At 44.9% G+C, this 15,560-nt stretch overlaps 1 protein-coding gene across 1 annotated transcript in view; it reads right to left on the bottom strand.

Annotated features, from left to right (window-relative positions):
* PRR14L (proline rich 14 like) overlaps positions 1 to 15,560 on the bottom strand; it is a 405,768-nt gene that overhangs the window by 205,398 nt on the left and 184,810 nt on the right. The window contains exon 5 of the mRNA XM_085636172.1: positions 7,081 to 7,155. Within this exon, the coding sequence (XP_085492298.1) occupies positions 7,081 to 7,155 (75 nt within the window). The remainder of the gene's footprint in view (positions 1 to 7,080; positions 7,156 to 15,560) is intronic.

The raw sequence follows: 15,560 nt of genomic DNA, 5'->3' as shown, positions 1-15,560 counted from the left end.
GCTGTGGTGATGCGATAGATAGAGTGCAATAGTCCGATAGATAAGATAGATAGATAGATAGATAGATAGAGGGCGATAGAGTGTAATTATGTAGACTATAATTATGTGGCACTGAGTGGTTTTGTGTGGAGTGTATGTTGATTTTAGTGGCGTGTAATTATGTGGCATGGAGTGTTATTTTGAGTGTATCTTGCATTGTTTGCATTGTAATTAATTGGCACTGAGTGTTATTTGGAGTGCATGTGGCATTGAGTGTAGTGTAATTATGTGGTGTGTAATTATGTGGCGCTGAGTGGTATTTGAAGTGTATGTGGCATTGAGCGCTGTGAAATTATGTGGTGTGTAACTGTGGCACTGATTGGTTTTTGGAGTGTCTGTTGTATTGAGTGCATTGTAGTTATGTGGCATGTAATTATGTGGCTCCGAGTGGCATTCGAAGTGTATGTTGCCTTGCCTTGTATTTCTATGGTTCCTTAAACCCTTAGAGGCAATTCTTTTATTTTAACTAAAAGGATGGTAGTTAAATAGTGTTTACGGTAGGATGGTCGTTAAATGGTGGCTACGGAGAAGCTGTGTGCTGAAAGGCAAAGAGAACACGGGCATGAAAGCGAGGATGGAAATAGAATGAGTGTGGCAGGATGGTCGTTAAATGGTGGCTACGGAGAAGCTGTGTGCTGAAAGGCAAAGAGAACACTGGCATGAAAGTGAAAGCAAGGATGAAAATGGAATGAGTGTGGCAGGAGGTTAGTTAAATGGTGGTTACGGGGAAGCTGAGTGCTGAAAGGCAAAGAGAACACGGGCCAAAGCTGGAAGAAAACACGAGATGCATGTGTGTGGGGCAAACACTGGTGGGGCTCAGAGCATTCTGTTGCTGCCTTGATGCCTGTGTGTGTGAGCAGTGGGGCTGTGTGTGTGAAGTGCCTAAAGTTGCAAGAAAACATATGGTTATTTAAATCCTTAGACTTAGAATTAATGGAGCTAATGTTCTCGACCTTAGAAGGATGAAAAGGGAATGAGCGCGGCATAGGTTAACTTTGTCAGCGCAGAAAGCGTGCAGGGCAAACTTATTATTTTGGTTGTTTGAGACTCAGATCTGGGCAAAGCTGCAAGAAAACACGGAGGGGGGAGGGCGGGCTGTGTGTTGAAAGCCAAAGAGAACACGGGCATGAAAGTGAAATCGATGGATGGCAATGTGTCTGTGAGACTAGCCCTGTGGTGGGGGAGGGACAGTTGTGAGAGGCGCCATGAGGAAACAATCTCTCGGCATGCTATGGCGGGGGAGCGCATTCCAGGCAGGGGAGCGGACCCTTTTAAGTATGATGCCGAGGCTACACGTGCACGTGCCAGTGGGCTGAAGCGCTTCCCCAAACGGAAGCACGATGGCAGCACGATGCACATGATTGCGCGCGTGCTCGCCATGCAATCCACTTTTGGGAGCACTTTTGAAATGCCCCTCTTATTAGAGTCTCGCATTGCGATTGCGTAAACGCAATAGCTAGGCGAGACCTAAAAAACGGGGCACAGATCATGGGGGCACAGAGGAAAAAAAAAGGGGCACCGAGGAAAAAAACGAGGCACAGATCACGGGGCACAGAGGAAAAAAACAGGGCACAGAACTTACCTCAGCAGCAGCAGCTGGGGTAGGGACAGGACGCACAAGGCATACTTCCATATACCATCATGTATTGGAATGTATTGTATTGGATCATAGCTATTTATACTCGTGACAAAGTTGAATACAGCTCCAAGTTTCATAGGTTCCTGGGGACCCTTTCTGAGGTGTGTGGTTGAAAACATATTTACAGATAGTATGTCCTATTTGGGAGATGCTGGATTAGGTGCGTAAGGTTTGAAGGCATGCTTCAAACATAGCACAGCATAAATCACAGCGCACTGGTAATGGAGAGTGAAAGGAGTCGCAGTGTGCATAAGATTCTCAGTTTGTATGGCTCATGGTCACCAACATTGTTATATTAATGGGAGGAGCCATGTCTTTAATGCTTCCACATATTGGTGGCAATGGTCTATATTCATCTTATTTGAATAGGCACTGAATTCTCTAGTTTGGCCATCTGGACAGATGAAATTGCACCAGTTTGAGTCTTTCTGAATGGGGGATTAAGTCAATAATACGACAAGCCTTGAAAGCAGAGATCTTTTATGATACAAGTGTAGTTTCTGTTGAAGGAATAATTCAATTTGGAAAAATTGAGGACTGCCAGAAAATTGATTGAATTATTTGTGCGGTATTTCACCACAAAATCTTTCAAGACAACAGGTGAAGATCTACCTCTCTACAGACCTAATGCCTTTTGGATTAGCAAGGAGGTGATAGAATATCAAAGAGCGGGAGAGGTTGATTTAAAATGTTTTTATCAGAAGGTGCAGTTTATCTGATGGTGGAAAGGCAAGTGTTATTGCAACAAAAGGAAGGGGAAGGAATAGAATCAAGGTACTTTAGCTCACAAATTGATGACAAAGTAATCAGACGGGAAAATTACAGACGTTTTGGAGTTTGCGATCTAGTGAGGGACATGATCAGATGGAGCGCAGTTCTCAGTTTGATCTGTTTGCGCATTGTGCGTTTTGCGAGAGAGTCTGAAATGGAGGGTGTTGATTTGGTCGATGGGACAGGTCAGTGTATGTTAAAGCTGCAGAAGAAAATATTGGTGTGCTAGTCACAAGTAATTAGTCATCAAGTCATTGACGTCACAGAAGTAAATTTAAAAGAGGCGAGATAAATCTTTTTTTGCACTGGTAGAGGTGGAAATGGAGCATGGACAAGTAACTTTAAAAATAGTAGCTTGATCACGGTCATGCACTGGAATGCATTTGGCAATAGCAGAACTGCGCTCATGGAGAGTGAGATGGAAGGGTGGGTCAGGTGACAGCAGGTTCAGAGCGTTTTGAATTGATGTCGAGTTGAAAGATTGTTTATGGGGGTAGGGATTAACACTATTTGTGCTGCCTTCAAATTGCTAAAAGATGACATGCAGAGTAAAACCTTTATGTAAGTGTATCAATCCATATGTCAAGTTGCTTAGAATGAAAATCGAAAAAAATCTTTCTATTGTGCTTCCTTACAAGAAGGGGCAAGCTCTCTTCGGGAGAGCATAGAAGATTTCTTGCAGTCAAATCTGCATCTGAGACGGATACTGTTATTAGACAGGATCTGACCCTACCAAGAAGATACAAAAGCCCTCTGCATCCTCATATGAACTGCTGCCAGTTTATAAGTTTGTCCAAGAACGATGCTTCATCCCTGAAGAGGCTTGCTACCCATAATTGTACTCCTAATTATGTGCAACCATCTACCATCTTCGTCTAGAGGTTCACATTATGATCAATATGCTGCAGATGCTATCATGGAGTTGGCAGGTGTGGGGAATGGGGAAGAATCATTGAGAAGTTTATATTTCTGTTGGTGTTTGGTGGCATTCATTCTGGTAAAATCAGGATGTAGTGTAGTTCCTATTTCCCTTATAGGCTCTGCACATTGGAATAAGATAGACTATAGTTTTTGCATAGGACTAAGGTCAGTATGCTCCTATCGAGTACATTAAACTTAATTACTTGTGTGTGCCAGCTAACTCAGAGGTCACCAGAAACTTCTCGAATGAACAAGAAGGGATTAGTTTCTGACAACCGCATAAACATGACAACTTTGCTTCCCTTAGAATCTGAATGCGTCTCACAAATCGTGGAAACAATAGATAACAGTTTCACTCACTCAATTGTGCATGCTTAGTTTCTCCAGAGTTACACAGAAATAGATAGACAGGCGTTTCAATAAAAGGGTTTATTGAACAGTCTTCTTTCTCGTGTAAGAGATATGAGCTATTACAATCGTTAGACAGTAAGCAACATATAATACGCACAGCGTAAGCAGTAAGAAGAAATAATACTGCAATATCATTGTCTTTTTAGCTATGGCATATATTCATATATACAAACAAAAATAACAGGCTAAAACGTGAATACTCGTCTCATGCTTCTAAATAGTTCTATCCCAGTGTACCTAACCTAAGTGTAGTACGAGGTAAGAAGTAGGTGCTGTTTTCTACAGTATGGTATATACTAAGTTTAGTATGCCAAGAGTCCCTCTAAGTTCTAGTCAGCTCCATACCTTAGAATGAGAGAGGTGGGAATCTCTTTCCGGGTCTAAAACTCAAACACCCCGCAAAGGGCGTCAGAACACTGGAAGCTAGATTCTCTGCGAGCAGGGATGACAGCGTCTGGTCAGTGCGTCAGGCCGGGATATGGTCTCTTCCGAACTTGCTGTGGCGAGTCGTGCCGTGGATTGCCATGGTAAGGGAAGGTATATTTATACCGGGAAGGTATATTTATACCTGGAAGGTGCTTAGGAATGCTAGCATTGACAAAGTCGGGCAGAGGAAGATGTCATGGATGAACCCCTTAGGAATAGTAGTTCATGCATAATAGATGAGTTCTTGGAGAAATCAATAATCCTAGCTAGGGAAAGTCCCGTTCGGCTTAAGGGTCCGGTTTGTAAGAACTTGATGCGACGTGGGATGGACGGATGTAGGTGACCATGCCTGTATTTGGTTAGCATGGCTAATCCCTAAATAAGGACTGGGATTCTATGCCTAACTAAGGGCAATGCGAATTGTGCCTATATAAGGACATGATTCAGGGAAACCTATATACGGGTATCTAAATCGAAACACAACAAGGAGTCCAAAAAACACTGTAGCACCAACTCCAAGAAACCAGACACCAACCAACTCCAGGAATCCAGACACCAAAGACACATTTTTTTGGGATAATGCAGGAATATATAATGTTTTGAAAATCCCAGAGATCTGAACCAGTTTGCTTTAAATGAAAACATAATATCATTTTTACTCAAAATAAAACATTTAGTGAAGCAATACAATATCAGGGAGTGATCAAAGTCACAGAAAAAAATTGGCTAATTTGTGTGTGGATACAGAGCTCTTCATTTTGGTCTTGCCATGGCGCTACTCAAACGTGAACTCAAATTGAGTCTTGAAGCACACTGCTTTGTCTATGCACAGAGCGTGGCGGTCAGTTACATATGGCGTATGAGGAAAAGTTACTGACCTGTAACACTCGATTTGCAGTGTGCAGTGCTGTAGATGTATATGTTATACACACCACTGCCATCTAGTATTGGGCTTGGAATGTTATAATATTTTCCCAGAAGTTTTTTAGGTTTTGACGTAACTTGATACCTCCCCTGAAACTCATAATGCACCAGGACACAAACGTCACCTTACTTTGTGTTTTTCCTCCACAGGTAAATGTAAAAGTAACCTTTGCAGGTGTTATAAGTAACACAATGGTTGCTATTGTAGCCTCTTATGGATGTATGTTCAAACCATTACAGTAATGTGTACATTTCTTTAATTTAACAGTGTAACATGTCCGCGTTGCAGGTTTTCCAGTTTCCCTCATAATTTCCATGCAATCCCCAACTCCACGCATAAATAATCAATCCGTGTCTGTCAAAATGTAGTTTCCCCCACATGCTGCACAGCCCTAAAGCCACCCCAAAGGAGGCAACTAAATCTGCATTTGCTCTTTCCCAGAAGGGTCCATTGTTAGCATGAATGACGTTTTGACCATGTGGATGATTTCCATTGCCCACTATGTTATGTAATGGCCTCCCTCAGATTCTCAAGGAAATCAACTTTGCAAGGGCTACATGAGTAGGGGTGGCAACCCTTCAAGAGTATTAGCTTGTTGACCAATAAAAATCCCTGTATCATCAGTTCCCACTGAGGCACATAAAAACAGGTTGGCTGGAAGCTCTGGCCGAGTAAAGAAAATTACAAGTACTCTTAATCGGTCCTCAACCTCAGGAGACACCTTATGGTGAATAGTTTCTTGATGAGAATCACATTAAATGACTACGCTTCTGAAAACGAGGAGTCACTTCCACGACTAGTACATTCACAAGGCTGTAGGTGGCAATGATGAGGTCGGAAGCCAACAAACAGGAGTCTGAGGTGGTTTTCAAGGAGGAAACTCAGAGGGCCAGCTGGACCTTTCTCAGCGTGGTATCACAAACGTCTTGGGTAGTAGTAGGATATAACTATTTCTTTGCAGAATGCTGAATGATTTTCTGTGATGCTTTTCTTTTTGCAGCTTCAAGAGAAGATCTTTGGGAACCCGTTAGTTGTCAGAAAACAAACTTGTTTTTTTTAATATACAACTCCCTTCTCTCTCCATTGAAAAACCAATGTGTCAAGGATCTGCATTCTATCACTACTAAAACGGTGAAATGAAGTGAACAGAAGGACAGAACAGACATTTGGAATTCCCATCTTCCTTTCCCTGCACGGTGACCATTAACAGCACAGTTTGAACTTCAGTATGTTATAAGGAACCTTGTATAGCTTGCAACGTTCTGGGATACTCTCAAAATGTTCTGCAACACAAGGGCACTCGTTTTACTTGGAGCTTTGTAGATGTCAGAGGTCTTGTAAGATATGAGAGCGTCAAGATCCTCCTTTGAGCTGGAGTGATGGGAACCAAGAGAACTTCAGTGTTGAAATGCCTCTGTATAAAGTACAAGCTGGTAACATTACTTCACTACTTAGAAATATTTGAAAAAATAACTGCCTTTTATTGCAAAGTCTTAACCTTGGCTAAGGCAGAATGGATAATAAGGAAGGTGAAGGATGAGAAATCATTGAAGCATGAAAAGGGAATAATATAAAATCGTGGAAGCAGCAAAATGAGTGTTAAGAGCTGCACAGGCAAAGTCATACAAGCACTTAACATACAAGGGGCATTGTCAAATCCTTATTGTTGGCAACTGTTGGTGATGGATATTTGGGTTTTAACTTTTTAATGGACGATTCCTTCAAATTTGTGTAAAGATAGAAGAAAATGAGCAAAAAAACGTAAAGGGCATAAGAATATCACAGTGTACAAGGATTGAGAGGAAAAGAAGAGTAGTAAGAAAAAACAAATAAGAAGAAATCGAAGAAGCTAGAAGACAAGTAGAAAATAGACAAAGGAAAATAAAATAGAGGTATGACAGACAATTTGCTTTTTGGGAAACGTCTTATTGTGAAGTAAACATCCTACCTGAACAATGTAGGACCCAAGATTTCTGTTTGGCTTGTGCTCTGGATCGGCATGTGTGGTAATTGGCCATGTCCACTTAAAAATACAAATGAAATATATATTAAAACTTGGTTTTTAATGGAAGAAAGGTATACTGAATTGGAAAATTGATGTCCAAGTTATAAAAAACATTTAACAACAGTTGTGGCACCATGACCAGATACCTATACATCAAAGAATACACGTTATCTCCCTCTGACTTAATGGGAGCTGAAATGATTTAAGACCCTTTCCAACCAGATTAAGAAACAATCTAAGATTTTTTTCTATGGTGTACAAACCATGGGCTATCCAAGCACTAGCATATAAATAAAGCGCTTCAACGCCTCGTCAGGGGTAGTAAGCGCTATATAAATGCAAATACAATACAATACAATATGGTGTTTTGGAAGAGATGAGAAATGTAGAAATGGTGTGCATTATTTCACAGGAACATGCAACAAGTGATTAACCTGGTGCATAGCACAAACAAAATCGCTGTTGGAGTAAGGTTACTTGAAGTTAAAGTTCCTACATGAAGGGAAGAGATGTGGATTCTGGGGCCCACGGTTCGATCCCCGGCACCAGGTCAGCCCAGCACCATGTGACTCTGGGCAATAGCTTGCTTAATCTTCCCGAAGGCCCCCAGCGCCGGTATGCCTCCGGGTAACTGTTCGCGCTTTATAAATACTTGATTTACATTTTTTTTTTACATACACAAACCCTACATGGGCAAATAAACCCAAAGATGGCCAAAAAGGTCTGCAGTTCTGTAAGGATTTTAAGACAATACAGATAAAGGAATATATTTTACTTAGTTTGCTTTTTAAAAATCAATGGTCCAAATATATATTTCATCAACGTTTTGATGCAAATAATCTACAAATGATTTACAACTTTAAAGATGAAAAGGTTAAACAAGTACTGGCCAAGCCAATAGGTCTCGCCTATTTCAGACATATAGGCTTGTCAACATCTTTTAGTCATGTTGTAGTGCAGCATGGCTGAAAGTTAGAAAAAAGCACTAAGGTGCTGCCAGTGCTGCTTGCGTCATAGTGCTTTTTTCTGTCAGAAGGGGTGGAATAAGCAACACAATGCAGGAGTGGGATGGGGGAAGCAACACAAAATGAGAGGGGGATGGAACAACCAAGACAGCACGGAAGGGGCATCGGGGTGATGGTGCATGCAACACAACGCAAGGAGGAGACAACAGGAATGGGCCAAGCATCACAATGCAGGAGGGGTAAGGTGCAAGCAAAGGGAGGATCGGAGGAGAGACGGCCTGCAAACACAGGCAATCTTAACGAGTGCTGCAAATAAATAAATAAAAAGTAGTTCTAAAAGGGGAGGGAGGAAACTGGGCAATGAAGAGGCACTTTAGCCATGCTCCGGGGGAGACAAACACATGAAGAGGAAGTGAATCAGGCTCACAATGAGCAAAGAGAAGCAAGAAAATTACAGTGACAATGAAGCCAACTAACTAAGCAATGGATGGGCTCTTAGCACCATGGGCTGTCTCACGTGAGACCTAATGATTGGAGGATGAAAGGTTCTGTACTCAAAACATGGTCAATGACGACTTGGAGGGGTGGTAAGCCTAATACCGCACATTAACCCTGTTAAAGTCTATGGGGGCATAATGAGCATGTCAGGAATGCTGCTTTATTTGAGTTATAAACCAGATATTGCAAAACCAAATCTGCTCCACATTAAAGATAATGGGCAGGTGCTTCCAGCACCCACCCCAAAGGCTCCCAAAAATATACGAACCAGCTGTGTTCACAACTCAATTAAACTATTCGAGATAATGCAGTTTCTGCACAGTTGTACGCAGCAAACACCTCGGAGGACTAAAAGGAACAATATTGTTTTATTTTTGTTGAATTAATATGTGGTCTAAAAGTCTTGTTATGCTGGTTTTCTTATGCATTATATGCACTTTATGAATTAATGCCCCTTCTTCCCAGTTATCAGATTGTATCATTGTGCGGAGTTATTTATTTTAACTAGAATTATTTTATTCTATATTCTGTGTTGGGCTGCCAGAAGAGTGCTTTACTTAATTTTGTAAAACTAATTTAGGGAGTAGCTGTGCTCAAAATGCGACTGACTGAAAATCTATCCACATCATACAAACTACTACATCAGCACAGTAGGCTGTTACAATCCAGTTGTCTTGGAAGCTATATACAGTGCTCTGGACACCTCCACTAAATGACCTTGAAATGGAGATCAAGGACAATATTGCAGCTTTGAATCGTAAAACTGAACATAAACAGTCCGAGTGATTCTAAAGTGCTTAATAAATAGCCTACCTGTGACCCTTACTGCAATAATTCCATCTCATGCCTCTATGATCTTCCTATTTGGTGGATCATTTAAGTGGATGAAGTTGGTAGAAGGAAGATGTCCACTTAAAAGAGGTGTTCTTGTGAAACACTCCATGTTCTTTGCTTGTTATTCACACTCTTACAAACCTGCCCTAACAATTCCTTGTGAAACCAGGTATCATATGAGGACACAGGGCGGAGGAGTGTGACACCTGTTGAACTAAGAAATGTGGGGTCTACAGGGGTGTTCAACACAAGTCCAGATGGGCTGGATCCACACCATATTTTAAGGATAGCCTAACCACTGACTAATTACATAAGTGGTCTTTCAAATCAATGTAAGTGCATTTTTATGAGGATGACAAGAAAATCTGGCATGAATTTGGGTGTCCTGGACCTACATTGAACATCCTTGAAGTCACTTGATGTTATTTAAGCTATTCCACAGGCAAAAGACTGTAGCAAGAATGCTTGCCAAATAGTGAATTTGTGCACAAGCGCCATGAGATTTATTTTTTAATTAAATGCAGCTCAAATAAGTAATATTTCGAGTAGTTGAAGAATGTTACAACGTGAAGTACGTCTTACAATACTTTCTTCATATTTGAATTAGGAGAACAAACAGGACAGTTGGTACATCAAATTGGAAGACAGTTGTCACAAAAACATTTCCTAACAAACTATCGCCTTACAATGGAAAAAGCAACAAGATATTGCCTTGCAATAGAAAAAGCCCTCGACCTTGCCTACCTCGCTATGGCTCACTCACCTATGGAACACTATGGCAATGGAGCTCTTAACTTGTCGTATCACACACTCTGAAACCAAATTCACATATGGATGGCAACCATTGCTAGAACATCTCTCCAAACTACAACTCTGCCGCTTCACCCCACCGCTTTCGCGTCTTACAGCTCCTTTAAGATATTCTTCTGCCGTGCAGGGCTGGTCCCTCACAATGAACCGGCTCACACTAGCATAGGCAAGGGACATTCTATTCAACCCCTTGCTCCATATTGCCTCTGCCCTAACCCCTCAGCTTCTTTCTACACGCTCATGCCCCCCTCCGAAGATGGCTAGGCTTCGGGCGACGACCTCTTTGGGCCCCATTTCTCCTTCTCCAACTCGTATTCTCCCTATTTTTCTTCGCTACTCTGTTTCAATAGGCATAAACGGAACTCTGTTTTCTATACTGCAGCTTCCTCTCATCTAGGCGGTGTGACAACACTATATGCTTTATGCTGTGTAATGTTTTCATGTCTCACTCCATATTTTCAGAATTAATAGCCCCTCAACAGCAACTATACCACAGTGGCTAGTGAGAACGCTGAATACTTAATGGCAGCATACAGGAGGCCGAAACAACACTATTAAGAGCAAAACGTTGCCCTAAACAACTGCATGATACGTTTTTGCTATACTGGGCTGGCTCACAGCAAATGTTGGTTGGATCTGTATACATAAACCTCTGAAACAATGAAACTCTCCAGAGTCCAATGGAAACTATTGTATGTCCCCAAACAATTTACTGTGATAAGATCACTCAGGAAATTGTGGGCAACTAGAAGCATATTGACAGGATCCGTCTAGTTATTAATGTACTGTACAATTAATAATAATGTTGCATGTGTAATAAATGTGCTTACAGTTATTTGAAAACAATAAAACAGATTTAAACAAAAAAAAAAATCCGATTCTCTCCGAACTAAAAAGAGACAAGGCGGATAGAAAATGGTGGCACCTGAGTTGAGCTGCACATTTCTGAGAACATGGCCCAGGAGCTGCGGCAGAGGACAGGAGTGCTGCCAGCACAGGATAGGAATGCTGTAGCTTCACACAGAGTGGTCTGAGTGTAAGACCAACTGGTAGGCAGTGACTAAAACCTGTCAAAATAGCCATGCACTTAATTCTCAAAGGACTGCGCTTTTGAGCAAAGAATGAACAACGCACTACATATATCACTGATAGAATAATGCGCTTACGCAAAGAATCAACTAAGCGGTACAAATGGGACTGACAGAGTAACCTACTTGTTCAAAGAAAGAACCAAGTGCTACAAAGAGCAGTGACAGTATAACCCACTTGCTCAAAGAATGACCCAAGAGCTACAAAGAGCAGTGACAGAATTACATTGCTATTCAAGCAAGCAGGCCGAATGATAACAGACATTTACAAAATCCTGACAACACCGGCAGGGCCCAGCCTGAACTGAAATGATGTGCATTTCTGAGGCTCAAGAGAAATGCTAACCTTACACTATACACTGGATCTGAAAACGACCCCAAAGAGAGGTCTGATCACAGGGGTGTAGTTCACATCACACGAGGCAGGCGAGCGCCAATTCACTCCAGAAACCCTGCTGGCCTCCTTCAAATCTCAACAGATTATAAAAAAACAAAAAAATGTAGAAGTTACAAAATAATAGGCTAATAAAGCGGACTGTCAGTACGACAAGGAAAGGAGGACAGAGTGAAAATGATGACTGGATTGATTTGCCACAGAATATGCCCCCATGAAGCCAGCAGTGGCAGGAATTGCACTGATTTCATGTTCTGAAATCACTTTCCCGCTATCTTTACAGCACTGTAGTTAAAAGCTGTTTTACAAGATGGGCTCAATTACCTTTCTGAGCTGCAGTCCAAGCCATGAAAGGACCACTGTCTAATTAAACCATACACCCTTCAGCTTAGTGAATGAGTCCGAAGAATGCAAAAGAAGCAAGAAAAAAATACTATAGAGGCAGTAGTTGGCAGGAGGAGTAGAAGGGGGGGATAGTTCCTGCATCACATTGCGAGTAGCGGACAAGGACTGATTAGTTGAACCAATCAGTGCTTGCTCCCTGCTCCATAGCAAGCATCGGAAGTGATGTTTCAGCAGCACTGCCCAATTAAGATGGCTGCAAGAAAGAGTGATGTTGAAGCAGACAAATGTTAAGCAATGGGCGGGCTCCAAGCCCTTTCGAGGTCTCGCCTACACAGCGTGCATGCACTGCGTAGGAGGGCCTTTAGCCGTGGCTCTGCTCATTTTCAAGCACTGCACTTGTGGTGGCATCCACCTTGCAGGAGCACGCAGCGGCGCGCCACAAGCACGAGTGCAGTGCTTGAAAATGAGCAGACTGCGCGCGCATGCATGCACCACTCCCGGGCTCACCTCCTGCTCCCCCTCTCTCTCACGCGCATTTCTTGTTTTGTCATCTTGCGGATTACTCATCTCCCCGATTTCCGGATTTAACTTTATTACTGACAGCACTTTTTAATCCATTCCCTTTGGGGAAATTAAAATTGAAAGCCCTTAATTTTTCAAACAGTCAAAATATTTGAAATGCGTTTCATTTGTATTTGTCTTTTTAAAATTGCATCCAATATTTCAGTCATACGGTGGAAGTTTTGTTGAAGCAAATTTCCTGTATCACCATGCTCTATGGATCCGAATGGAAAATGTGCCAGCTATTTGAACACCACGTCCACCACCACCACGTCCACAAGTTTTGGTGAAGCAAATGTCCTGCATCACCATGCTATATGGATCCTAACGGCAAATGTGCCAGCTATTTGAACACCACATCCACCACCACGTTCACCACCAGCACCACGTCCACCACCACCAGCACATCCACCAGCACGTCCACGACCACCACCACCACCACCACGTCCACCACCAGCACCACCACGTCCACCACCACCACCACCACCACGTCCACCACCACCACCACCACGTCCACCACCACCACCACCACGTCCACCACCACCACAACCACGTCCACCACCACCACCACCACGTCCACCACCACCACCACCACCACCAGCACCACCACGTCCACCACCACCACCAGCACCACCACGTCCACCACCACCACCAGCACCACCACCACGTCCACCACCAGCACCACCACGTCCACCACCAGCACCACGTCCACCACCACCACCACCACCACGTCCATCACCACGTCGACCACCAACACGTCGTCCACCACCAACACGTCGTCCACCACCAACACGTCCACCACCACCAACACGTCGTCCACCACCAACACGTCCACCACCACCAACACGTCGTCCACCACCAACACGTCCACCACCACCACGTCCACCACCACCACCACCACCACGTCCACCACCACCACCACCACGTCGTCCACCACCACCTCCACGTCCACCACCACCTCTACGTCCACCACCACCTCCACGTCCACCACCACCTCCACGTCCACCACCACCTCCACGTCCACCACCACCTCCACCACCACCTCGACGTCCACCACCACGTCCACCACCACCTCCACGTCCACCACCACCACCACCACGTCGTCCACCACCAGCAAATCCACCACCAGCAAATCCACCACGTCCACCACCACGTTCACGACCACCACCACCACCACGTCGACCACCACGTTCACGTCCACCAGCACCACCACGTCCACCACCACCACCATAACGTCCACCACCACCTCCACCACCACCACTACGTCCACCACCACGTCGTCCACCACCAGCACATCCACCACGTCGTCCACCACCAGCACATCCACCAGCACCACCTCGTCCACCACCACGTTCACCAGCACCACCTCGTCCACCACCACGTTCACCAGCACCACCACGTTCACCAGCACCACCACGTCCACCACCACCACCACGTTCACGTCCACCAGCACCACCACAACCACGTCCACCAGCACCACCACGTCCACCAGCACCACCACGTCGTCCACACCAGCACCACCACGTCGTCCACACCAGCACGTCGTCCTCCACCAGCACGTCGTCCTCCACCAGCACGTCGTCCTCCACCAGCACGTCGTCCTCCACCAGCACGTCGTCCTCCACCAGCACGTCGTCCTCCACCAGCACGTCGTCCTCCACCAGCACGTCGTCCTCCACCAGCACGTCGTCCTCCACCAGCACGTCGTCCTCCACCAGCACATCCACCACCACGTTCACATCCACCACCACCACCACCACCACGTCCACCACCATGTTCACATCCACCACCACCGCGTCCACCACCACCATGTTCACATCCACCACCAATACCGCGTCCGCCACCACCATGTTCACGTCCACCACCCCCGCGTCAACCACCACCACGTCCACCACGTCCACCACGTCCACCACGTCCACCACCACGTCCACCACCACCACCACCACCACCACCACCACGTCCTTGTCATAGTTAGTTTGTTGGGCCCCCCCTTCCCCTGTCACCTGGGTGCCTGTGTGCGCATGAACCTTGGCTCATTCGGGAAGCAATCCTCCTCACTTCCGGTTTTTCTGCCAGTTAGCGGTCCGGCCTTCCTTGCCAGAACCGCTACGACGTCACTGGCGCTTCCGGGGGAATCCGCATAACAGCAGCGGGTTTCCCCCGGTTCAGCGCTTTGTATTGACGCCAGTCCCGATGCCGGATGCCTGGCCATGTTCCAGGACGCTTCCTCAGGTAAACTGCCTGCCGCGCAGGAGCGCTTGTGTAGTCACCTGCATTGCCGCTCTGGAGCGCATGTTTTAGTTGCCTTGCCCTGAAGCACTGGGGCGCTTGTTTTGCCTCTGCCTTCAATCTTGCCATTTTGCGCAGGAGCGCTTATTTTTTGTGTTTTCCTTGACATTGCCACCGCGCTGGAACGCTTATTATTTTTGGGTTCTTTCTTATATAGCGCAGGAGCGCTTGTTGATTTGTTGTACATTGCGCAGGAGCGCTAGTTACTGTGGCAAGCTATTCTATTCTTTTCTCAAAGATGGCGGCAGATCTTATGATGTCGACGGATGAGGTAACCGCCGACTTCCGCATGTGTGTGCGTTAGTGATTGGTAACAAGTTTGTTTGCGCGGATTGTAACTGGTATTCCCTTATCTCCCTGTCCAGCTTGCCCACGGTTCATCCAAACAGAGGGACGCCCTCTACTACCTTCCTGACATCATCCTGCCATTTTTAACTACCTTCCCATCTTCATCCTAGTTTGTTGTCAGATCTAAAGTGGGGTAAGGTGGGCGTGGGGGGCGATAGCTCATGTCGTCTCTGCGAGATCTCTCTGCAAGAAAAAGGTAACTTGTGGGGTATCTGACAGTCCTCCACCACCACGTTCACCACCACCACCACGTCCTCCACCACCACCATATCCACCACCACATCCACCACC

The sequence above is a fragment of the Triturus cristatus genome, chromosome 11 (genome assembly GCF_964204655.1).
Source record: "Triturus cristatus chromosome 11, aTriCri1.1, whole genome shotgun sequence".
NCBI lineage: Eukaryota > Metazoa > Chordata > Amphibia > Caudata > Salamandridae > Triturus > Triturus cristatus.
The sequence above is the reverse complement of the archived record's forward strand: the minus strand, read 5'-3'. Positions and strand labels throughout refer to the sequence as shown.